At 39.4% G+C, this 25716-nt stretch overlaps 2 protein-coding genes across 2 annotated transcripts in view; both read left to right on the plus strand.

The window, feature by feature from the left end:
• The first annotated feature begins 2192 nt into the window (after positions 1-2192).
• hmgcs1 (3-hydroxy-3-methylglutaryl-CoA synthase 1 (soluble)) lies at positions 2193-13445 on the plus strand. The gene is given in 11 exon segments (XM_032570606.1): positions 2193-2234; positions 2236-2369; positions 3370-3818; positions 4291-4416; positions 6008-6172; positions 9036-9204; positions 9807-9977; positions 10219-10325; positions 10413-10538; positions 11116-11273; positions 11669-13445. Coding segments are annotated over 11 exon segments (1710 nt in total). The 5' UTR covers positions 2193-2207; the 3' UTR covers positions 11747-13445.
• A 1928-nt stretch (positions 13446-15373) lies between these two features.
• tln1 (talin 1) overlaps positions 15374-25716 on the plus strand; it is a 73530-nt gene continuing 63187 nt past the window's right edge. Inside the window, exon 1 of the mRNA XM_032569308.1 lies at positions 15374-15542. The gene's annotated coding sequence lies outside the window, so the exon portion shown is untranslated. The remainder of the gene's footprint in view (positions 15543-25716) is intronic.

Genomic DNA, 25716 nt, shown 5'->3' on the forward strand with positions numbered 1-25716 from the left:
TCCTGTGAGGTGTTTTCTTGTTTTCTTCCAAATTCATCGGCTTGTAAGCAGATCAGTAAGTAAATGTCAAGTTTAAACTAATTAAATTAATATCTCAGATTGAGTTTGATAATCTGCTGTGCATAATTATTTGGAACAGTGCATTTTGAGTTTTTTATTTTTGAAAAAAATACTGTTCTCGTGGGGAGCTTTGTTCAGTAAAATTTGATTTATACTGTAAAATTTGATTTATACAGTATAATTTTAATGACTTGAAAATTATACTGACCATCAGTTGCATTGACCATTTAAGAAAGTTTGAGAAAATATCACTTGCATAATAATTTGGAACACAGTGTAGTTATCTCTTACATCTTGTCTGTAAAGGGTGGTTTTATTATAATGCAGTCAAAGGCAATTAAATGAGGACACAGTGAATGACCAAGTGAAATGTCAGACACTTAGGAATTGTTTTCTAGATGTTTTGATTTGTAACTGGGGAAAAATGACAAAAACCTGTTGAGTTTTGAAATTTTGGTAATGTGATTTGAGAGTTGGGCATTTTGAAATAAATAAATAAATAAATAAAGTTTTTTGTTTTGCTTTTATGTAGTCACAAAATATCATTCAAAAGTTAATGCTCTATGCTAAATGCTGTCTTGCAGCAAGAAAGTCCTTGGCTCAAATTGCAGAATGAGGTCTTCATGTATACTGTAGAGCAGGGGTCTCAAACTCCAGTCCTAGAGGGCCGCAGTCCTGCAACTGTTAGATGTGCCTCTGCTGCACCACACCTGAACAGAATAATTAGGTCATTACGGCTCTGGAAAACTGATCTACACAAGGAGGTAATGAAGCCATTTCATTCCAGTGTTTTGTACCTGTGGCACATCTAAAAACTGCAGGACTGCGGCCCTCGAGGCCTGGAGTTTGAGACCCCTGCTGTAGAGTGTGCATTTTCTCCCCATATGGCTACCTACCACAGTACAAAAACATGATTGTTAGGTCAACTGAAAACTGTACATTACTTTTACAAAGTATTATGCGTATGAATGGTGGTGTGTTTCTGTGTTACCCTGTGGTGACACAGAAACACATTCTGGGTCACCACAGACACCACACATTCATTCGCTTTTGTCCAGTGACCGCTGAAGACAGACGATCCTGTAAGGATGAGTGGGTTTTGAGTGGTGCCCAAAGTCAGTCCTCTAGGGCCGGCATCCTGCATGTTTTACTTCTCTCCCTGGTTTAACGCACCTGGATCCAATGATAGCTCATTAGAAGGCCTAAGAAGAACATTGACATGCTGGAAAGGTTGTTACTACCACCAGGGAGGGAACTAAAACGTGCAGGATGCCGGCCCTTTGGGCACCACTGGTTTATGGATGTTTTATGCTGTGTTCTATGTGTTCATAGCTGTTTGTGTCATATAGGTTAAAGCAGAAAAACCCAGAAATTACTACTGAGCTTGTCAAAACTTAATGGCTGCTGGTGTGTTTTAGAAAACTGTCTTGTTGCATGGCCCTGATTAGACCAAGTGTCAACTCTCAAGCACACAATTAAGTTAGTTTATCTGTGGCTTTGGGCTAAAAATGAGTAGACATGACTGTTTTTAACTGTATACCACTGTAGAAGAACAAATATTCTTGAACTTTGGAAATATTCTTCAATTTTTCTCATTCTAGTGAGCAAGGGTTAAAATGGACTGATGGACAAGTGCTTCTCTACAGTCATTCCTGGTGCATTTCATTGTTGAAATGCACCAGGAACCACACAACTATGCTCAGCACCAGCAGACTGACTAAACTCTTGTTTTTAAACAGGTCACACTGCTGAAGATCGTATTTAATCAGCAGCTCTAGGCTCCCTTTTAAATCCAGGAGTAACTGGATGAAACCTTCTTTTCCGAGTTTAGGTAGACATCGTGGCTGTACTAGCCGACATTGTTATTTGCTGTGTTAATTAAATGTGTTCTAAAAGAGGCTTTAATATTACGGGGCTGTAATCATCAACAAGGAAGAAAGGTCTAACAGAACTGAGCGGTCTGACTGAAACATGCAAGTGCTGCCCACCAACACGTAGACAGCGCCACGAACGTCTCCTGCAATTTCATTGGTTTCTTTTCTCTCACCAGACATCGTACAAGTTCCACTATTGGACGGTTGTTACAGCTACGGTGCGTGCGTGGTTGGTACTGCCGAAGTGTGATTGGCCAGCTGTCTGTGGAGTTTATGGTGCGTGAGCCGTGGTTGGATAGGGAGCCGGGTGTCAGCGCCGTGTGGACGCTCCGTGGTCCTGTCATCAGTAAATATAAAGTCAGCTCTGGCTGAGCAGCAAAGCAACAGCAGAGGAACTGAAACGTTTCCCTTCACGACAATTGACTTCACACGCAGGTGAGGAACTACTCTTTAGACATTACAATCTCAAGTCTGTCTGTCAGAGCTTTGTACGGCCGTTTTTTCTTCTCCGTCACGTACAGTTATTGCTAATGAACAACACGTTTTTAAAGTATGTATCACGTGAGCTAGTGGAAGTGTTGTAAGTTGGAGAGTTGAGGCATGAAGCTGGTCCGTCAATTATTGCGTTCCGGCAAGCAACAAGCTAGAAAACCATGCACGGAGTCGCTCTAATGTACTTAGCCGGTTCGTTTTCGGTGATAATAATATATATATAATACATTGCGATGCATGTCTGGCACATTTATGTTAACATGTGTTTTTTCTTAGATTGGGTTTGTTATTGATCAGTCAGTGACCTTTAGTAACCGGCTTAGCTTCCAGGAAATCCTGTTGCCCTTTCACCCACTTTATTCCCGGTGTCCTCAGCTGGGCTTCAAAACCTTCAGTTCTTCTGACTGTGTAGCTTCATGGAAGAACAGGTATGTCTGTGTTCAGCTGTCAGCGAGTAGACTGAACAGTTGCAGTATGACGCTAATTAGCGGAGCTAATAGCTTTGTAATTAGCGCTTTATGAACTGCAGAGCAGGAGACAAAGTCGCTATCTTGGTTGTTGTTGGTGTGAAGTAACCATTAAACCTGACTGATCTCAGCAGCAGAGATAACTGTGGCCGCATCAGCAGCTTACATGCTCTGTGTACTTCTAACCCTACCTTTTTGCTAACAGTGTTGAAGAGCAACTCTGTTGTTTCCCTGAAACCCAATCAAAACAGAACCGCAGTATGTAGAACTACAGTGTGTGTGAGCAGTTGGTGAGCCTAAGGAGGATGTACTCTGACCTACTGAACAGTGTCGGTTTTACTTCTGTATGTGTTCATCTTCATTAACTCATTAGGTGTTGGTGGACAAATCCCAATTAACTGCCTGCTGACATTTTCATATTGATCTGAGCATACTGCATTAATGCTCATCATAAAATCCCTCCTTCACATGTTTAGGATGCCAGGATCAGCCTCCAATAACTGCTTAGGACCCTGGCCCAAAGATGTGGGAATCATCACCATGGAGCTGTACTTCCCATCCCAGTATGTAGACCAGGCTGAGCTGGAGGAGTTCGATGGCGTGACAGCTGGAAAGTACACAGTGGGACTGGGACAAGCTCGGATGGGTTTCTGCTCGGACCGCGAGGACATCAATTCTCTGTGCCTCACCGTGGTCCAGAGACTAATGGAGAGGAACAGCCTGTCCTACGACTGCATTGGCCGGCTGGAGGTTGGCACGGAGACCATCATCGACAAGTCAAAATCCGTCAAGACAGTCCTGATGCAGCTGTTTGAGGATTCTGGCAATACAGATGTGGAGGGGATTGACACCACAAACGCTTGTTACGGTGGAACAGCTGCACTCTTCAATGCTGTTAACTGGGTGGAGTCCAGCTCATGGGATGGTAGGTAAAAATGTCCTCCATCTTAAAGTATTTTTGCATTTCTATTAAATTGTTGTTAAATAATTGTTGTGGTGAACTAGCAGTAGCCTAGGAAAGGAAACGGGGAGGGTGTTGCTAAAACCATCATTGGTTGTTTCTGACAGAGCTGTATATTTGTTCCGTTGACCGCAGGTCCATGAGGAGAAGGCAGAGGAGCTTGACTTTTTTCCCACAGATTATCTGTCATGACATAGTGACAGTTTTAACAAACAAAAAAAACCTTACAAGTTACATACTGCTGCTTTAACTGAAGAGGCTCATACTAGGATGCCATTGTGGTTTTCTATGTACACACCTCCATACATTTGAATTCTTGACTGTTGTTACCTGTAGTGTTATTAAATGGCATAAAGGATAAACCAGCAGTATGGTTAAAGTTCTACTCATCCATCACCTCTGCTCTTTTTCTCCTGATTACTTTTTCTCTCTGCAGGACGCTATGCTTTGGTTGTTGCCGGGGACATCGCTGTTTACGCCACAGGAAGTGCTCGGCCTACAGGGGGCGCTGGTGCAGTGGCCATGCTCATTGGGCCTAATGCTGCTTTGACCTTTGAAAGAGGTCAGTTCATTAATGAATTATTCTCATATTGACCAAGAGTTTCTCACAGAATGCTTTTGTTCCAGGTCTCTGAAGGTTGGATCATCTTTTGTGTTCTGATTGTTCATCCTGTTCCTAGTTTCCTGAAACCTGCATGATTACATGAGTTATAGAATCTCAGTGGGAAAACTTCCCAACAGTTGGGCCTTAACTGTAGGACTGTGAATCAGTGGGTAGAGTAGTCCTCTGGAAGTTTGAAAGCTTAGGTTAGATTACTGCTTCCTTTTGTCACATGTTGATGTGCCCCGGGGCTAGACACTTAACCCTAAGTTGCCTACCCATTTGTGTATGAATGCGAGTTCAACGTGGTGAATGTGGCTCTAGCATAAAGTGCTCTGAGTGGTCTGTATGATTAGAAAATAGGAGTCAATTTGTTCAAATGGGGAATTAGGTCATCATGTTTAAATAACACTTGCTGAGTGCCTTGGGGTACTATTTTAGGTCCCAAATTATGTATATTATATGTTAATGATATATGTAAAGTCACAAATGTATTACAATTTGTTATTTATGCTGACAATACCATTATTTTTTGTTCTGGCAATAAACTAAATATTTTATTACAGGATTTTACAGCTGAATTGGGAAGGTTGAAACTATGGTTTGATAATAATATTCATTTTCTGAATGTTTGTACAACTAACTTTATATTGTTTGGGAAAAGACCTACACTACCAGAAATGCAAGTAGAAGAAAGCATTGACAACATTAGGCTGAAAGGCTGTTTGAAACTATGTTTTTCTGGGTGATAATTAACGAAGCAGTAGTTGGAAACCTCATAAATTATTTTAGGGGAAAACTAGTATTGGTATGCTAAGGAAAATAAGACATACAGTCATACACCAGATGTTTTATACCGCTCCCTTTTGCTACCTTACTTGTCATACTATGTAGAGATTCTGCTACATAACTATAGAACTAACCTCCAACCTGTTCATATTCTGCTAAAAAGACATAAGAACAGTAAACTGCTTATAATAAAACCACCACACTAAGACCTTGTTTAGCCAGTAGGAAGTCAGGTTTGCTGAGCTTGTAAAATATAAGACTGCATAATTATGCAAAGAGCAAAAAATAACATGCTCCCTAAAATATTCAGAAATTGTTTAAGGAAATTGATTTGAGATATGAGCTTCCATGGAAATTGAACTTAAAACAACCAAGTATACTACATTAAAAAGTATGTGTATCTCTTTTGCTGGGATTAAGCTGTGGAATAGTTTGCCAGAAGATCTTAAACTGGGTAATAACATAACACAGTTTAAAAGGGAATTAAAACATAGAACGATTGAAAGCTATGAAGGCACTTAAATATTTGAAATCTGATTGAAGTCTTTTTGATGGCGATTGACATTTTTAATCTTTCTGTTTTCTGCTTCTTTTTTTCTTCTCGTTTGGATTTAATTGTTGATTCTTTGTATCTTTGATAATATTTGTTACACTAAAGACTAAACCTATGAAGAGTGAAAATGGTTTACTGCTATGAACTAAGCTGTTGTGGTAACAGATCTTTGGGGAAATGTGATTATAAAAATTTGTTTCTATCCTGGAGGTCTGCGGGGAACCCACATGCAGCACGCATATGACTTCTACAAGCCTGACATGGTGTCAGAGTACCCTGTAGTGGACGGCAAGCTGTCAGTTGAATGCTACCTGAGTGCCTTGGACCGCTGCTACTCTGTGTACCGCAATAAGATCCACGCACAGTGGCAAAGAGGTGGGTCCAAGCTGGGGACAACTGTTCACATCTTCTGCTTCCAAAGTGGCTCATTGATTCACTTTTACTCATAAAGATGTTGGTACTGTTGGTGCAGTGTCATATTAGATTTGATCAAAAGCAGAAATGTCTCTAAGACAGACGGATACATATTCTCTCACTTTCTGACTGAACAACTTTACTGAAATTTACCTGATTTTAAACAACGAAATTGCTATTATTAGTTTGTTTGGTCTTTAATTTTCTTCAATTAGTTTGATGGAAGCAGGAGGGATTTGTTTTGCTTGAAATTGATTCCAGAGGGCCAATTTGATGTTTCAGCTTGTATAGAGGGATTATTTGTTTGTAAGCACAGCTGATGCTTGTGCAACTTGACTGCAGAAAGAGTCGACTGGCCTTTAAACTCTCACTGGTTGCCATCATTATCCACATTCATCTTGCTGTTTTAACATTAGCCAGCATGATGTCAGTGTACTGCGACTGTTTATGACAGCGCAATAAAATAAATTATGCTATCAAATTGACATTAGTGACCCTTTAATGATCAATTCGGATTACATGTAGGTGAGCGAATAAATGAGGGGAGAAAATGGCCCAAACTTCAGTGGCTGGACACAGTGGCGCAAAAAGTGGGTATGCAGTGTATGCAACGCATAGCGGCGCTGCACTAGAGGGGGCGCAAAAACGATGTGGGGAATTTTTTTTCTAGTCAGCATTTTATGTACTTAACAGCTGTTTGTTTATGAAATGATCAATAACAGAGGAACAGCACTGATTAGGCGCCCCTCCCCTCCTGCCAGCCGCTCTCCCCTCCCATACAGGTAGCTTGGGCAGCGGCCCTTCGAGAACACGCTGAGGCGCAATTTTTTTTCTTTCAAATTTCAGTTGTAGTAGTGCATTCGACAACAGGGAGCTAAAGATGGGGCGGCAGAAAAAAACTCACTGGAACGTGAGACTGAATTATCAGTGAGGAGCTAAGGTGTCTGTTGGATGTGAAAAGTATAATTTTTATTTATTTTGTAGATCAAACTGTTGCACTGATGTAGAGAGTTGTTCAAGAAGAACAAAACTTGTTGTTTAGATTTTATTTTTGTTTGTCAAACTACTGTATTGAGTTTTAAACTGCTGAGTCCTATTTTATGAGCTTGCTTAGAGACGGACACTACGCAGCCGCGGTGAGCTGCTATCTACCTGCGTCTTTTCAAAATGTCCACCCGATACTACACTGTTTTTAGAAGTAAAACCTCTGGCAAAAATACAGACTCGAGTGGGAAGACGAACATTCCAGGCTAAACAATTTCAGTGAAGTTTAATAGGGGCATTAAAAAAATGGGCCGGCGATATTCAGTGGCGCACAGTGGGTTGTTTGATATCAGACTGAATGGGTCAGGAGAGGAACCGCAGACCCGTCAGAACCTAAAGAACCAGACATCAGTCTCTTCATCCCTCAGTCATTTCCTGAGACAGAAAAATAATATAAATGGCAATTTAAAGAACAAATCATACAAATAAATTAATAATAAATAAATATTGTGAAGAGAAACCGTTTATTTTTTCAACATTAAAACCGTTTGTTAGGATTGTGTAGGAAAAATGTTGATATCATTTACAGTGTTTTGTGGTCAATATTATTTCACCATTTTATTAATGTGGGTTGCCAGTTTGGATCAGGCTTCCTATCAAGCTATAAGAATGATAGAAAACATGCTAACAAAATGCCTCCGACCTGCAGCCCATAGGCGGTTCTAGACACAGGATAACAGAAGTGGCTCTTTGGCTCACTTACGGTATATATTAAATTATGAAATATTGCCCTGTTTTTTGTTTCATTCTTTTTTAATTGCCCTGTAAGCAGCAATTTATTCACATATATGTACAATTATTATTGATACTTTAATTAAAGATGAGTTGTACAAGTTTATGTCATTGGGGCGGCGCCGATGACATGTTTGCATACACCTCAGAAAGTATGTAGTTACGCCCGTGGCTGGACATTACATACTAACAGTGTTAAAGCAATTTTGTTCACAGTAAGATTTCTCAGTGAGATATGTCGAGTCCCTCTAAATAAGACAAACATATCCATGGTGAGTAAACTCACTGGAGTGGGGTTTTCCTAAAATGTAACTTTTCTTAAAAAAAAAAAATATATATATATATATGTATATAGTGTGCAAAGGACAGATGAAATCCAATAATTTCCAATCTAATAATGAAGATGTGGCTGCAGCAATCAGAAATTAAAAGAGTTGGGGATGCTGTGGTGGCACTGGGGTAAAGCACAACGCATGTAAGGAGGCTCTAGGCCTTGACACAGATGTCACAGGTTTGATTCCCAGCCTGATGAGCTTTGCCATGTCTTACCCCTTTCTCGTGACCTACCTTCCTGTTTAGCCACTCTGAGCCAATAAAAACCTTAAAAAAAGAAATTAAAAGAGCAACAGATTGAACTAGAGGTAATGTTAGGTACAGAGACACTGTACTATAAATAAAACCTCTGACATCTGCAGACCCCACAAAACTGTGTGCGGGAGTTGCGCCAGGCAAAGAGAGGTGATCTGTGTTGTAAATTATTTCATTAGCCTAATTGGGAATAGTTTTAAATAGTTAGAGTATTGTATACTTGCCTGCTTCCAAAGTGGCTCATTGAAGGCAACATGTGCAGTAGAGTGGATGTTGATGCAGCATGATGTCGACTGATAACCCCTCTATAAAGTCCGAGGTATGAAGCTAACAATGAATGGTTGCCATGACAGCATATAGACATGACACATTAGCTGTTTATCTGCAGGACATGACTGTTGATGAAAAGCTTCTTGTTGGAGAGTATTTGAGTATTTGAATCCTTGCGTTTTTCTAACAGAGGGTTCCGACAAGCACTTCAGCCTGGACGACTTTAACTTTTTAGTCTTCCACTCTCCGTACTGCAAGCTTGTCCAGAAGTCTGTGGCTCGACTGATGTTGAATGACTTTCTGAAGCACCCCAGCCCCGACACAGAGGCGGGACCTTTCGCTGGATTCGATGCCTTCAGGTACTTGCAGAGGACAGCAGATCGGCCTCTGGTTCTTTCTAATAAAGTTCTTCACCCTAAAGGGGGTCTTGAATGGATAGAATCCAGTGAAACTGTGGCCCGGTGTTGTTCTAGAAAATGAGTGTAGCATGTAAGAATGTTTAACTGGAGTCAATGTCAATATCAGTGTTTTTAAATATCTAAATACAGTACATCTAAAAGCTTGAGTGATGATTCGGTATGTTTGAATTGGAATCAAACATACTGAACCTAATGGAATCTAAAATAATCTTAATGTAATCAGAAGTTGTTGCTGAAATCAGAAGGAAGTTGTGTTCCAGTGGGAATACATCAGCTACATTCAAGCCTAGTCGATATATTCCCTACTTCCTTCAAATAGAAGTAGAGCACAATCTTTCAGAAATTTCTTGTGTAGAAATTCCATAAATAAATTTTTCTCTTTACAGGTGTGTCCTGTAATGTGTTATTTAGTTTTTTAAACTACTAATACAATATTTTAAGGAAAACATTTTGACAAAAAAGCATTATTTGCTGAAACAAAACAGAAATTCTTGCAGATTCATTTGGTCATGGAGAATTAATCCTATATGTCTGCTTGGCAGAGACGTGAAGCCAGAGGAGACGTACTTTGACAGGGACGTGGAGAAGGCCTTCATGAAGGCCAGCGCTCAGCTGTTTGAGACCAAGACCAAGGCGTCACTGCTGCTGTCCAGTCAGAATGGAAACATGTACACACCCTCTGTGTATGGCTGCCTGGCTTCACTAATAGCACAGTATGTATGCCTTACTGCCTGCTTCCCGACTGACTCCAATCAACAATGCTCTGAAAAACACAGTATCTATTCTAAACAATGTCATATTAATGTGTGACTTAATGTAATGAGTTGGGTGTGTATATGGATATGCATAAAGTTATTTAGATTAATGGAGGGAACTGAAGCTTTATGGTGGAACTGACTCATAAAGCTTCAGGTAATGGTTGTCACGATAACCTCTCTTGTTTCTGTGTTACAGACACACAGCATCTCAGCTGGCAGGGCAGAGGGTGGGCTTGTTCTCCTATGGGTCAGGGTTTGCTGCAACCTTGTATTCTCTCAGGGTCACTCAGGACCATACGCCTGGTGAGTTCAGGCTCACCTCCATATGACCTCCATATGACCTATGGGTGTCGCACTACAGCAGAAACTGATGGGTGTGTGTCATGGTAGGGTCTGCACTGGACAAGCTTGTCTCCAGCTTGAGCGACCTGAGGGTCAGACTGGACTCCAGGAGAAAAATGTCACCTGCAGCTTTTTCTGAAATCATGAAGCTCAGAGAGGAGACTCACCACCTGGGTATGTTCCTGCCTTACCTGCTGCTACTGTCACTTCTGTCAGGGTAGGAAGGTGGAATCAACCTACAGCTGTGCCACACAGCCACAGTCATCAGATTTGCTGTTTAAATTACAATGTAGATCTTTTAATCATTTTTACCACCACAAACTGGGTTGCCTATAGTAGTTTGGCACCCATCTGCGAAACAGACTGAACAGGTTGTCTGGTTTTCTTCTTTTTTTTTTTTTTTTTTACAAATAAATAAGTGAAAGTTGTTTTGTAGAAGTACTTGTTTGCTGCAGGGCCACAAATCTTGTTGGATATGTCTCCACCAGCTTTTCAACATGGAAATATAATTTTGTCCATTCTACTCATTTTAGTCATTTTAGTCTAGATTTAAAAGAACTCAGTGTTTAGGCTGTTTTGGAGTTTCCTGGAAGTTCATTGCAGATTTGTGGTGCATAGAAAAATGGTTCAGTTTTGCCCAATTAGCTTCCTGTGTGCCAATTAGAAATCCTTGTTAGATTGAGGCAGCTTTGCAACCTATAACACCAGGCATAACTGAATAGAGGTCTTCTCTTCTTCCTCACTTCTCCAGCTAGCTACATCCCTCGAAGCTCGGTGGAGGATCTGTTCCCGGGGACGTGGTACCTGACCCGAGTGGATGACAAACACCGCAGGGAGTACGCCCGCAGAGCCCTGGATGATGAGCTGCCGGCAGAGCCAGAGCTGGTTCGCACTGCTTCAGCCTCTGAGGTACTGTCCCAATGAGGAGAATCTTTCCAGAGCCAGGTGTAGTTACTCCCTCTACCAGAACCAGGACCACATCTAGTCAAAGCTGGTAGAATGGATCCTGTGGGGCGGGCAGGACTTCTTTTATTGACCCTGATCTAAAGCAGGAGAATGCCAAACATTTCTGTCGGGCTGATTTTTCAGAAGTTTATTTCCATCATCTCTTCAGTTCATCTTCTCCGTAAACTTGTAAATTCCAGACTGGCGTTCTGTCTGTTTGATACCAATATTGAGACCCCATCACCCATTCTAAATGTCAGTGTTTGACAGTTTCTGGTTAAACACATTAATAAGATGAATGAATTAGAGAGAGGAAGATCAGGTCCTGATGCTGCTGTTGATCTGCTTTGTCTCCTCAGCACATCCCCAGTCCAGTCAAGAAAATGCCTCGCATGCCTACAGCTGTGGCTGGCCCAGGGGCCACCAGCAGCAACTGACAGCGTCTGTGTCCCCTCCCACATGGCGGGGCCCAGCAGAGTAGAACTGGACAAACAGACAGTAGCTGGGCCCAGCAGGAGGGCCGGGGGGTCCATCAGGAGTTCTGCCTTCCACCTACCACCAAGCCCTGCTTTTCAAAGTCATACATTTCTTTTTATTATTTGGTTTTTCAATATTTAGATTCTTCGGCGGTTCCTGTTTTTCAAAGTCCATTTTCAAATGTATCTTTAGTTTTGCATTGGTGCAGAATTGATGGTTCCATTTGGGAGGAAAACAGACGTATCATGCTGCCAACACTCAGTCAACACCATTAAATAAACCAAATTATTTATGCTACAGCTGAGTAGGAAAACAAAGGGAGCGTAGTGAAAGATGTTGCCTTGGTGAAACAACAGGTGATGCAGCTTATCTTATTCACTGTGTTCTGTGAATTCATTACGTTTTTTTACTGTTAAAATTGTGCTGTTTCTAATATTCTGGCCTCCATCTGGTGACGTTTGGAGCAAAACACCAGGAAGCGCTCTCTCTCTCTAATATATGACATCATTCGTCAGCCCTTGGCTTTTATTTAAACTTTTGTTGGCTAAGGCAGCCATGACACCTGAACACCTGAGTGTGATGCTGCATGGCAATGACACTGCTGTTAATGTTGACCTAGCATGGTTATCAGCTGGGATTTCTTCCAAAAACACAAGGAGCACCAAACAGATCAGTATAGGAACATCATTGGCCTCAGCATCCTTATTTCCGACTTGATCATTTCTCTAATTGGATGTTAGAGCTGTAAGTTTCCACAAAGTTTTACCATAATGTTTAAAAGTGTCATTGACATTGTCTGTGAGGCCTGCTCTGCAATACAGTTATGCACTGCTGGCAGCAAAGTAGCAACAGCAGGTTGGGGTCTAGCTTCTCAACAACCTTTCGGTTAATTTATTGGGTTTGTTTAGTAAAGCGGCTAATTTTACTGTGATGGACCAATAGAGCTGTGGGTTGACATGTTAAAAGTTTAGTCTTTGTTTCATGTAAAATCTATTTGATGCTCCCCAGCCGTCACAAACCTCTGTGCCACAAGAACCTCACACTGCTCCCTCTGCTGGACCAGAAGAAGTATCACGGCATCATATGTCAGTTTGACCACATTTTTGATCCTGTAATTGACCAGATGCTAACTAAACAGGGAAACTTTGGTTGGTGATGCACAAGAACAGGAGAGTCACATGAACCCAGCAGGACTGAGCAGTTGATGCTTTGTCTGTCTGTCAGCTGCTGCAGCTAACAAAACAAACAGATGTGGAGACAGCCTTGGAACATGGTGCAGTAGGTGGTGGCTCTGGCTCATGGCAGCTTGGATACTTGATATTATAATAACTTTCTTTTAGAGAAGCCTTACAATAAGCACCTGGGAAGTGCAAACTGTACATATTATAAAGATTTGCATTCAATAATGTACAGATCTATTCTTTTAAACTGTAAAGTCAGTTGGTTGAGCTGTACCAGCTTCAGTAGTGTCCTGCATTATGGTGTGCTCTTGCTGCCTGGCTCAAAGGTCACATGACCCTTTCCAGTGTTGATGGTTGTACAGCATGAATTATGATTATTTATGTCATGTAGATATGAATGTATTAATGTTCCACCAGATTCATTAAAACAGAGACTTGTATACACATGTAGAGTGGGAATAAATGAGGATGAAACGTGTGTCTATATGGTTTGTTTATTTCAAGAGAATGTTCACATTACATTTTCACTGCACTCTGCATGCATGAGTTTACTGCAGGGTCTTAGCTTCTATTAATGAGTTTCTACCGGCTGGAATTCTCACACTTCCTGCTGCCATTCAACAAATATCAACAAGTAAGATGCTTTGCCTCTAAATAAGTTTCAATCATGTGTAAGAAGAATAATGAAAATCTGTCTACACACTGGAAGGAAGACAAGTCAACACATAATGAAGGAATGTAGCCTCTGACTGAAGTTCTGTTCTAAGAATTACAATCTCATAAATACTGTCATTCATAAAGTTGATTTTTTTTTCATACATGAAGCAATGTACTTTGCACAATCTTCTTTAGAGGTTCTAGAACAGCCTGCAGAACAGATTCTTGTTGAGGTACTATGACATCCTGCCTTATTTGGGTCCTTAAATAAGGCAGGACCTCTTCCAAAACACTGGTACTTTCTCTTGGGTCAGGCTAAAGTTGAAAAAGTACTTCAGAATCCCTGAAGGAACAGGCCTTTAGGACCTGGGGCTGACACCATCTGAACCTGCAACTATGTTCAGTCTCTGCACATTTCACAACTTCTAGAGTCGGACAGTAGAGATACCACCAGCTTCTTCTGATTTGGCTGAAGACAATGGAACTCCTACCAACCTCAACAAACATCTTCATTGAACAAGAAGATGTTTGTGCAGCAAAAAAATGTTTGTGCTGTTTTGTCTTTGAAGATATTAATAAAAGTTTAAAGGTCAAAAGATCAGCCCCCCCGCCCACACACACACACACACACACACTTTCATGAAATCAAGTAAATTTGGTTTCAGTCAATCAGCTATGTTTGTGCTGGTCTTTGGATTCTGAACAACAATAGAAGATGTTAAAGGTAACAATGTAAATGAAGAAGGAGCTGACACTGAAGAGTTTACAGCAGCATTTAGATTTTAATTAACCTCTAGCTTTGTGAAAACTGAAGTGGCAAACTGAAATTACTCAGTTATATAGTTAGAAGTTAAATCTGATTAAGGTAAATTGTCTGAGACATCTTGTGATATAAGAGGAAATTTAAATTCTATGCTGGTTTTAAAAGGGAATCAAATGAAGCAAAGCTAAATTTTCAGCTCTTGGTTAAGCTCAAGAATGTCTGTTGAATTTTGGGGCTTCCTGACCATAAAGAACCAATCCAGTCTTAGCATAACAAATACGGGGACTATTTATTATTTTTTAACCGTTATTCTGTTAAAATATTTCAAATGTTGGCAATATTTGACACATCCTGGTGATAGATAACACCAAGGTTAGTGGAAGCCAAGTTCATTCCATCCAGAGTGACGAACTAAGCAGTTTATGTTTAAATTCTGTATTTCAAAGACGGCAACTTCTGTCTAGTTTAAAAGCGGCAAGTTGTTCAGGCTTCTAATGTCTTCATTAAAACACCTGAACTGCTACCCCGAAAAAGGATAATTCAATTTTTTGTTAGTAGACTAGCTGTCACTTCTCTTCCTGCACAGTCAACGGAACAGGAAGCGAATAACGGGCAGCAGCATCTACACCGTGATGGGAGTGATCCAAAAATATAAGTCTGGGTTGGGGGCAGGGATTAATGTCACATTGTGCGTGTTTGTCCTCGCGCTGTTAACTGTCTCGCGCCACATCTTTATCAGTTCTTCTAATTAGTATAAGATCGAGTGTCGTCGGGAGTACGTCATAAGTCAATGTCTATTATCATAAGCATCAGTCAGAGTGCAGTCCTGCGCGAGGACAACCCTGCAGTTGGTTAATGCAACAACGCATAGTTCTATCAAGGGAATAGCTGCTCATTAGTGGTTTACTAATAAGCTAACATGAGTAGAACAATCTGGGCAGGAAAAAACACCGCCCTCTGTACGTAGACAAGCAGGGTGGAGTTTCAGGCAACGGCACCCCAGTTCGGAGCGGATAGGGAGGGGAGAGAAAAGTCGCTTTGGGCCTTTCCCCTGGTTTAAAACTTTATTCTGTTGGGAAACTGTTAGAAAAAACTTTTACGGACGTGACTTCATCGCTCGAAGAGCCGTCGACGGGACAGCAGTGAGGCGCTCAGGTCAGAGGGAATGTTTCTAACCTTCAAAAGTTTCCAGACTTGGTGCAAGACGTTTTTGACGTCACCAGAAAGCTGTAGCTGCAAAACTTTAGCCATCTAAAGCAGACGCACCTGCGGCGTTCTCAGACAACACTAGATATCGCGTTTTAAAATGCACAGGTTCGGTTACACAATCAGGAAACGGCTCCGAATCACGCCCGCCACATAGACGCGAGCCCTCCGCTCCACCATCACCAGTTTACTCACACACGCACTCTGCTAAAGGTTTTGTTCTGTATTATAGTGGAACATTCTGTTTGCGTTTTCAGGCTGTTACTGTGGCATGTTGCTCAAGATGTTCGTGTATATTTCAGTCTTGGCTGTTCTGAAACTGTGAGTCTGTGAAAGTTCCGTATTTCAAAGACGGTCTTGCCTTTGAGACCGCCCATCCACTCTTCTCTCACTGCGCCTTTTATGACCTACAGCACAAGTTCAGCTCCTAACTCTCATTGTGTAGGCAGCTCAGCTCAGCTCTCAGATTGTTGGGCGTGTTTAACCAGGCACAGCACGACAGAAATGTAGCCTCCGGCTGTGAATTCTTCTTCCACTCAGATCAAGTGAAACAAACTGACGGAATCTGAATTCAGATTTGTGCTTTCTAGTAATTAGGTGTAATGGGTTGCAAGTCGAATTTATCTAAAGATTAGGTCTGGTGTAGAAGTTTTATGGAGTACCTTCGCCATTTATGTTAAGTGTTTAGTTTTTTTAATTATTATTTTTGAAATAACCTGCATTCAAGCAGGAGCTTTGGCTAATGTTTCTCTCTTAAATAAATCACTCAAAATGCTATTGAAAGACTTACTTTCAGACAAAGAGTGAGACAGATTTAAAAATCAGAAACGGTGCTAAGCAAATCAGTATGTGCATCTGGTGAACACTTATTCTAAGCGTCTCTTGGTTTCTTTTATTTTCCAAAACAGAGCCACAGATGTGATTTCTATACTTTATTGATCCCAGCCAGTCTTGCTTTATTGAAAGTTCATGTGGAATTATCACAATTCTTTCTCTCACTGACTCAGGTTTGTACCCACAAATAAAAATGTTTGGCCATTTAACACCATATGGGGCCCAGGATGAAGTTCTAAAACAATTGACATACCAAATGTGTGTTACAAATTTTAGGTTAAAAACCACCACTAGAATGTCTTTTAGAATATCTGCTTTTAACAAATAGGTGTTAAAGATGACATTTAGTCTCTTGTGGTCACATGTGTTTTTGCAAAGCTTGTGATATAACAGCACTAAGAAGAAAGCCTATAGCATTTTAACAGTGGCTGCTTTTGAACAGCAGAATGCTAAACCTGGTCTTCATGGTATCCTGCTTTACTGTACCTAATTTTACAGATCATTTCCGTAAGTTTTTTTCTCTTCTGCTTTTGCTTCTATACCACCCTGAAGATTTAACCCCAACCTTGTTTTCAGTACAGGCTGTCAGTTATAGATGCTGTCAACCTAATCCAGTGTTTCTCAGTTCTTATCCTCAGCCCCCCTGCCTTGCATATTTTAGATGTGTTTCTGTTCCAGAACAGCTGATTCAAATGATTGTATGACCTCTTCTGTAGCCATCAAGTGAAGCAGAGGCTTGTTAATCACCCACAAATTCAAGCCAGATGTGTCAGAAGGGAAACACTTAAAGCAGTGGTGCCCAAAGTCGGTCCTTGAGGGCCAGCATCCTGCATGTTTTAGTTCTCTCCCTGGTCTTAGTAACAACCTTTTCACCATGTCAATGTTCTTCCTAGGCCATCTAATGAGCCATCATTTGATCCAGGTGTGTTAAACCAGGGAGAGAACTAAAACGTGCAGGATATCGGCCCTTGAGGATCGACTTTGGACACCACTGCTTTAAGTGTGTCCCTTCTGATACACACCTGGCTTGAATTTGTGGGTGATCAACAAAATTGTATAAGGCAGGGGGGTGTGAGGACCCAAATTGAGAAACACTGACCTAATCTAAATAATTGTATAATCTTAATCAAAGTATGGAGCCAATTGTCCTTAGTTAGTGGAGCTTTGGATTTGGAGTGCAGCATTACTGTTCAGATATAGCAGCAGAAGACCGAAGGCGCTAAGTGGACTGTTGATTCACGTTTCAAACAGATGATGATTAGAATGCACTAGAAGGGGAAGCACTCCTATCTGGCTGTTTTTTTCCTGTGGTGATGGGGGGCTAAAAACCTAATAAAGAGTGGCATTGTATGAAAATTAGCAATAATTTTCAATATTGTGAATTTGGTCACAACTTAAGAAAATCATATAGACTAAAACCTAAACTGAAACAATGTAGAAGCTCAGTTTAACAGATCCACAGAATCATCACACAGTCATGGACTGCTCAGAGACACTCAGCAGACTAGTAAACATTAAAACCTCTCCAACTCAAGACATATCTAGTGAATGACTGCAGCTGCTCTAGCTCCTAAGATTATGTGTATATGTTTTTATTACGCAAATTCTGTTATGAGATGTTAATTTGGGGTCTTCCCCTGAGAGGAGCAGTCCACCATGAGCCAGTGTATTTTTGTGTTTTAAAAATATTACAAGTTGACAAGAAATTTGAAACTATGACTTAGTAAATTACATTATTGGAAGATATTATTGACAATATTTAAACACCAATTATAGTCTTAAATATATAACAAATAAATCTAAAATAAAATAATATAAAATAAATAAAACTCTTTTACGCATGAGGCCCCTGGACTGTCTTTGTTATGATTAAAATGTTTTTTTTATGTGCTGCGCTTATGGTACTGCATGAGTGTGTCATGTATCGTCAGTGTAGAAGACTGTTTATTTAAATTGAAAAACTTAAGGACATTTTCAGAGTGTAGGAAAAAGTCTGAGTTTGAAAAGTTGGTAAATGTGGTGACAGAGGAGCTACTAGAAACATGGCTGTCAGCACTGGGCTTACAGTTTCACACCAGTTAAGGAAACCTGCTTTTCATTCCAGTCTGTTACACAGCATGGCGTGTTGGTATAACTAAGCCATATTTGGCCACAACAAGAAATCCTGCAACTTCTGCTACTACTCCAGCATAAGAAACAATTTTTTTTAAGAGCAAACTGGTTCTCAACCCTCATCAAATACCTGGCTAGTTCAGTCTGACTGAGGAGACACCTTGCTTTGTTTGGATCATATAAAACCATCTTCAGGTGGGATTTAAGACAGTAATAAACAATCCTGCTTCAGGAATTTACTCGATGTTAATTGGGAATTCAGTTAGACATATGAGTTCGAATTGATTTTGACATGATTTTACAAGTTTGTGTTGAAGTAGAAATCCAGTCCTCTGGCATGTATGCAGAGGACACATACCATTTCAGGACAAAATTAGCAGTTCTGTTTTAGGGCTGGTGTTAAAAGGTGCTCCTAAGTGCTTAAGTAGAAGGCACATCTTCAATGTTACCTTCTACACAAGCACTGTCTTATCATTAGGACTATCTTGTACTGGACTGAGAATCTATACCAGTGTGGGTCTAAGTTTATTTTCTGTGAATGCACTTGGATTTTCTATAGTCAAAAGCAGAGCTAAGGTATCACATAATTTTAGTCACATCATTTGTTAACCCACTCGCTGGTTTGTGTTTTTTAAATCCCTGTTCAAGTCTACAAGACAGATCACACAGTTTCTTGTTTTACTTGTTTTAAAGCATGTCTTAGTACCATCTGTATAATCTATAATCTCTTTTTTTAAACAGTCTGCCTTTTTGAAACTCTGTTCACTGTCTCCACTTGTATCATCAAGAGTTGGAATCACTACAAATTCAGTGACCTAATGCACTGAATTTGTAGGGGAACATTCACACAGGGAGGACCTCCCTGCTGTGCAAACCTGACACATAATTTCCTCTTCATATCTATATGAAATGTACAAGAATTTATTTTATGTGAATTGAATTAAAATCATTTTGTAATTAGGCGCTGACTTGTTTTTGTAGTGGTTGTGCCAAGGTGGAGTAAAAAAGGCAGATAATAGTTACTGTGTGTGCAACTTAACCTTGTCAGTTTAACACATCTTCAGATATGGAATATAAATATGTTACATGAGCACTTGATTCATCTGGTCAAGGTATGTGCGTGTTTTGACGACATGCTAAATTTGCAGCATCATATAGTACATTGGCATGACAGCTACCTTGGATTCAAAGTGTCTTGACAGCCTTGTTCACACAGTGACACAGTGACATGGCTGCATAAAAAAAAAGTACAGGCACTTTCCAGATAGCGGTCTCATTTAAACATAGCCTAAAGGTGAGCCGTTCTTTGTATAGCACATTTATGCTCATGTTGCATCTGTTTTCCAACACTAGAATGGATGCTTCAACAGTTCAAACTAAAATAATCGTTTGTTACTGGCTTAGAACGAGGACTGACCTGATGCGGTGATGAAACTCTCTCTCAACATGTCAAATAAGCATGGACTCCAATCTGATAGATAACACCAGGTAATTTGGTCATTTGATTTGTTGTTGTACCAAGAAGCTTCCTCCAACTTTGCACTGTGAACTTTCATGTCTCGTCTTTAAATTTATTTTTACCCCATATGTACCAGAATATCCAATGGGCAAAAAACAACATGCATCCAGATTTTTTTTATTTTTGTCTGTGGCTCTAATGGCCTTTATTGAACTGACCGGAAAGCAGGTTCTGAGAGAGGGGGAAGAGATGCTGCAAAGGTCACTGAGCCAGGACTCGAACCCATGAGAGCCACATCGAGGACTAAAGCCTGCATACATGGGTCTTGCTTTACCCCTGTGCAAAAACTGTGTCCAACATGCATTCAAATTGCTGTAGTTACACTTTAATTGCATGCTCCAACATTAAGGTGCATTCATAAGGGAGTAATACTCAGAAAAGACTAGGCTTCAACTTTTCTATAGCAACTAACTTGATGAGCTCCAAGTTTCAGTCTAGCTTTATAAAAAAAATGCACTTATAGAACATTTTCAGGTCGATACTAGCTTTATTTGAAGTAGCCTGACCAATTGTTAGCAAAGCAAATTCCAACAGCATTTTAAGTCTTTCTATTCTTTAGTCTGTTTGCTTTTTCTGTGACACACAGACACTAATAAAAACCCCATTGGTAGAATGAGATTCACTGACTTGCAGAGAGAAACTTCAAAATACGAATTGAAGAAATTGGAGATCAAAACACTGACCTTCCTATCTTAAGGACACATCATCTGGGCAGAAACATGTACAAAAGCATTTGTACATGCTTTTGTACAAATGCTCATTCAACCTAGAGCAGTAGCTCTAGGTTGAAATTTGACAAGAAATTTCTTTCTTGTGAAGTATAAAATTTCTTTGCCAGAAGGAATTTGTTGTTGCCACTTTGTTCTTAAAAGAACAAATTTCTCTGTTCTTGTGGAACATGTTTTGACCTTGAATCAAACTGAAGATTGAATTGGCTCTTTTGGGAGTTGTTTTTGGGTAAGACACAACAAACTGCCATTCTCTACTGAGAACTTGCATAAAATATTCTGTTTTGTTGAATTTAGATTGTTGTTGAACAGCACCAGCCTGCAATGAATTTGAGAGTAATTTGACACGGTTTGAACTTGTTTACTTTGCAAACAGTTTGGTGATTTCTGTAAACTAGTTTTATTTAGCGATAATCGGAACTGAAACTGGGATTAATTGGTATTCTCCATTAAATGTCATTCCGAATGTTCACAAGCCATGGAATACAACGTAAGCACCCAAATAGAAACAGACTGCCCTGCCCTTTGTTTTTGTAGGCTTAGCTAAGACTAAAAGCGTTACAAACATGTTATCTTCTCTCTGCCACAGGACCTCTGTCTTTATATTTTTTTGTTGCTTTTGGATTGATGACAACCCAAAACCATCTACTGGTGACATATGCATGCGTCTCTCCCTGTGTTTGTGTTTTCCTGCTGCTATTCCAGTGCACTCCATTGTTGAATTCCTCTTCGTAGCAGCAGAACGCAGTCAAGCTGTTTTGAATAACAGCTGTGCTTCATCAGGCCTTCCAGTAGACACTGCTAATCCACCAGCAGTCTTCCAGAGGTTATCACCACAAATTAAATTAATAAAAAAATATTATTGGAAGGTGGTGGCATGGTACCAGACGATCATGACCTGTTCTGTTTTTCTCTGACAAGAGTCTGTTCCTTCTGTCTGTGTTCAGCAGAACATTCTTGTGTCCAGAATGGGGGGAAAACAAAACTGGACCACAGCATCACAGTATTGTGACATATCAACAAAAAATGTTAAATTCATAACATCTATTTAAGAAAAGACAGAAAAGCAATAATTAATTTTTGTGGGTGTGACATAATTTGCAAAATATACATTTATTATTATTGACACATGTATTTATTATTATTATTATTGCTCCCCATGTAGACATTCATGAATAGCAAGAGAATCATGTCAGCAATTCAGTATCTTTTAGCTAAAGATCTTTAGAAAAATCTAAAGTTAAGTAGTATTTCATTCATATGTGGGGAAATGTATTTAAAGTTGGTGTCTAATGAAACTATAGGTTGTGTTCAAGGATTAGTTTTAAAAAATGTTTTTCTCAAAGATGTGTACTGTGATGCAGACCCCTGGTCTAGCCATAATGTGAAGAGGGTGTTGTGGCCCCAGCTCAATCAACATTCAGCACAGACTTGAGTGATTTTCAGCGGTTTTATTTTCTTTTTGATCCAGATCACCATGATCAACATGAAAACTAAAAACATGCAAACTGTAGTAGCTCCCCAGCTCTTGATTTACTCAGCGCAGTCTTGACAGGTGATTTTCAGCATTATTTTCTTTTGATGCAGATCAATCACGATTATCATAGTCACTTCAGTCATCGTGAAAACTGAAACATACACAAACATTAGAATACAAACCATAGACTTACAATACAAACAACAAAACAAAACGTACCTCGCTGCTTTCACCAGGGAATGTTAAGCATTTGTTTCTTTGTGCCAAACACATTTTCCTGACAGCTGTTTAAGCCATTCATTGGTACAACTAATGCTGCCAGCTTTTACAAGGCCTGCCCTCATTGGCTACGGCAGCCCGTGAGATGCATACAAAATAAACAAACATTACAAAGTACAAATGCCGTTAAACAAAACAAAATATAAATCACCAACAGTGTTAATCAAAACAAACATCCATAAACAATCTGCAACATTCATAATTTAGAAAATTCTCTTTCAATAATTTACAATTTTAAATAATTTAAACAATTTATTTCAAATAATTTACTATCTGTTATACAAACATTAAAATATGAAACGTGGGCTTACAATACAACAAAACAAAACGTACCTCTCTACTTTCACCAGGGGAATTTGTCTGTTTATACAAACATTTGAATCTCGCTGACAGTTATTTTCCAGCCATTCACTGATACAATTGACAGCTCCCAGCTTTTCTACTATTAAATCAAATGAAATATAAACAACCAACAGTGTTAATCAAAACAAACATCTATAAACAATCTGTAAAATTTGGAAATTCATTTGAAATAATTTACACAATTTATTTCAAATAATTTACTATCCATTGCAAACAGTATTTTTGATTTTTAACATGGATTTGACATCGGAGTGAAACTCTGTCAACAAGCCTGTCCATTTAACTTTTTTTAAGAAAGGGGGAGAGCTGTCAAAATAAAGAGAGATTTGCTTTTACTGACTGTGGTGCTACCTGCTAACAGCATCATTTTGCCCTGCTTCCATTATGTTGCAGCAGCAAGTCAACAAGTGCTGGTGGAGCCCACAAGCCACACAAGATGTGAACCTAGAATTCATACTGAAAGTCTTCAGCTCAACTAGTTTTAGTTTTACTGCTCACGGTGCCATCTTGTCCTCTTACCCAAGGGTGAATGCAAGGGTAAAGTTTCTGTGGTAAGCAGGAAATGTAGAACAACAGTTGTATCAGAGCTGTGGTGTGCCTCTTTATAGAAAATAATGACTTAGTCTGTTTGCTGTTTTTCTTTTGTCCAATACTAAAAATATAGCCACCAGCCTTCAGACTTGATGAGCAACATGGAATTTAAGTGACACCTCAGACTTAGTTTGGAATCCTGGATTACTTCTAAAGAATGGAACCATATAAAAGATATATTTGTGTGTTTTGAATTAAACAAAATTAACTATTTAAATTTGTTGGAATATTTATTTACCAGACAATAGAAATCAGATAACTTTCAGAATAGTTACCAACTAGCTTCACTGTGTTTAATAAAGAAAACAGAATCATGTGCTGAGTGTATAAGAAACAAAGCTGCAGTGTTTCATGTACATCTTTTTTGCTAAATCACCTTTTAGTTACAAGCCACGAGCAGAGTATCAAGGCTGATGTTCATAGAATCTGTGAGGTGAACTTTAAAAAGAGAATTCAAATAACTTCGAGCAAACAACGAGCAGTGAAAATGGCTCACTCCAAAGAATGAAAAACATGTCAGAACAATGCTGCCGTTTGAGCTGTGGAAGACTGAAACACACATTTCTACCCATACTAGTATTTTATACACTTCTAGTTTTTACTCTTAAATGAAGTCAAAGCAAATGGTTTTTATATTTCCCTAACTTCGTGGCATTTTATAATCTACCCATCAATCTTTTAAAAACAAACTTTCACCATGTTTGTAAAATAAAGAACCTCATATGATTTCAACATAGGTAAAAAACATTCTTTTTTGAAAAAAAAAACAACCTAATTGTATCAAAGTTCAAAATACATTTTGTTACTTTACATAGTTATGTATAGTAACAAAATATATTTTGTTACTATATTCAGAAGAAAAGGATTGTCTTACAATGTCACTCTTTTGCCCGAACATACAGAGAATTGTATGAGAGATTGTCACATGTAGAACGCAGCCAGTAGTTTTAGGAAATTCCTTCAGTTTGCTGTCAGCCTCTTGGCAGCTCCCCTTACCAGCTTCTGTTTGATCATTCCATCAGTTTTAGGTAAGTATTCAGTTTTTGGGAAAACTTGGCTTTAGCTAAAGGATGCAAATGTTAGTAAAATTAACTTTATTTCAGGTTACTCAGATTCACTGTAATTGGTTGGTACATGACAATTTTTATCAGTATCAGCAGTTTGTCAGGATGAGTTGTAAAACACAGTACATGCAAAATAAAGTCCAATGTACAATTTGAATGGCTGATGCACTGTCATTTCTTTGTGAGAAAGTGTTGAGAAAGTGTAACAGTTTATTAACACCCATGGATCTCCATAGCTTTTCATTTCAAAAGGGCACTTTTACTTATTTGTTGCTAAAAGAACCTGAAAACTTTGACCTAAAAGAATTGAATCTATTGTTGCGCAGGAAGATGCTTGGCATGTAGATTCTATGTATCACAAAAATGACCAGCTTTCAGTTATAAGTAATGTAGTTTGCTGTAGAAGAAACGTTTTAAAAATAAGCATGTTTTTTGTGGGCAGTTGCACTGTCACTCAACATATCATGGCCAAACCTGAAGCACAAGATAGAGACACCACTGTGTGACATTTGAGTGTCGGAAATAGAGTGGATGTTTGGTTCAGGGTGACAACTGGCTGCTGGAGCGTCACTATGGAAGAAGTTTGGAGCTTTTGAAGCTGCAAAGTCATTATTGACATCCTGCTGCTATAGATATATTAACCACAAAGAGGTAACTGTTCTGATGCATACTTTTGACAAACATTTTTATTTTCTGGTTTCTTTACATTTTCAAACATCTAATAAAAGTTTGATTATATTTATTCACTTGCTGTTTTCAGAATACTCAGTTGATGAAGGCTACACTTCCTCATTCCTCAGTAACTACAGTAATTACTGTTGTGACCCTGCACTTCCTCTGGGTGGACTGAGAGATATTAACAGCACAATTTCAAAAGTCTCCACACTTTGTGTAATTTGGACAAATTTCCTGTTTGCTTTGACTGATATTAATTGTACAGGAAGAGCAGTAGGTTTGAAGAACCTTGTTTAAATCTTGTATTTAAACAAGGTTTAAATCCAGTCATAAATAGGCTTTTGGAATAGTGAACTTTTTTATCTTCCTTTAGTCAAACTAGCTCTGTGCAGACAGGATTCCATACTCCCAGCTGATTCATAGCTGGGAGTATACGGATGTCTGAAATGCCCTTTTATGGTATTTTTGGGCCTGTAAAAAA

Source organism: Xiphophorus hellerii, chromosome 8 (genome assembly GCF_003331165.1).
Source record: "Xiphophorus hellerii strain 12219 chromosome 8, Xiphophorus_hellerii-4.1, whole genome shotgun sequence".
NCBI classification, from domain to species: Eukaryota; Metazoa; Chordata; class Actinopteri; order Cyprinodontiformes; family Poeciliidae; genus Xiphophorus; species Xiphophorus hellerii.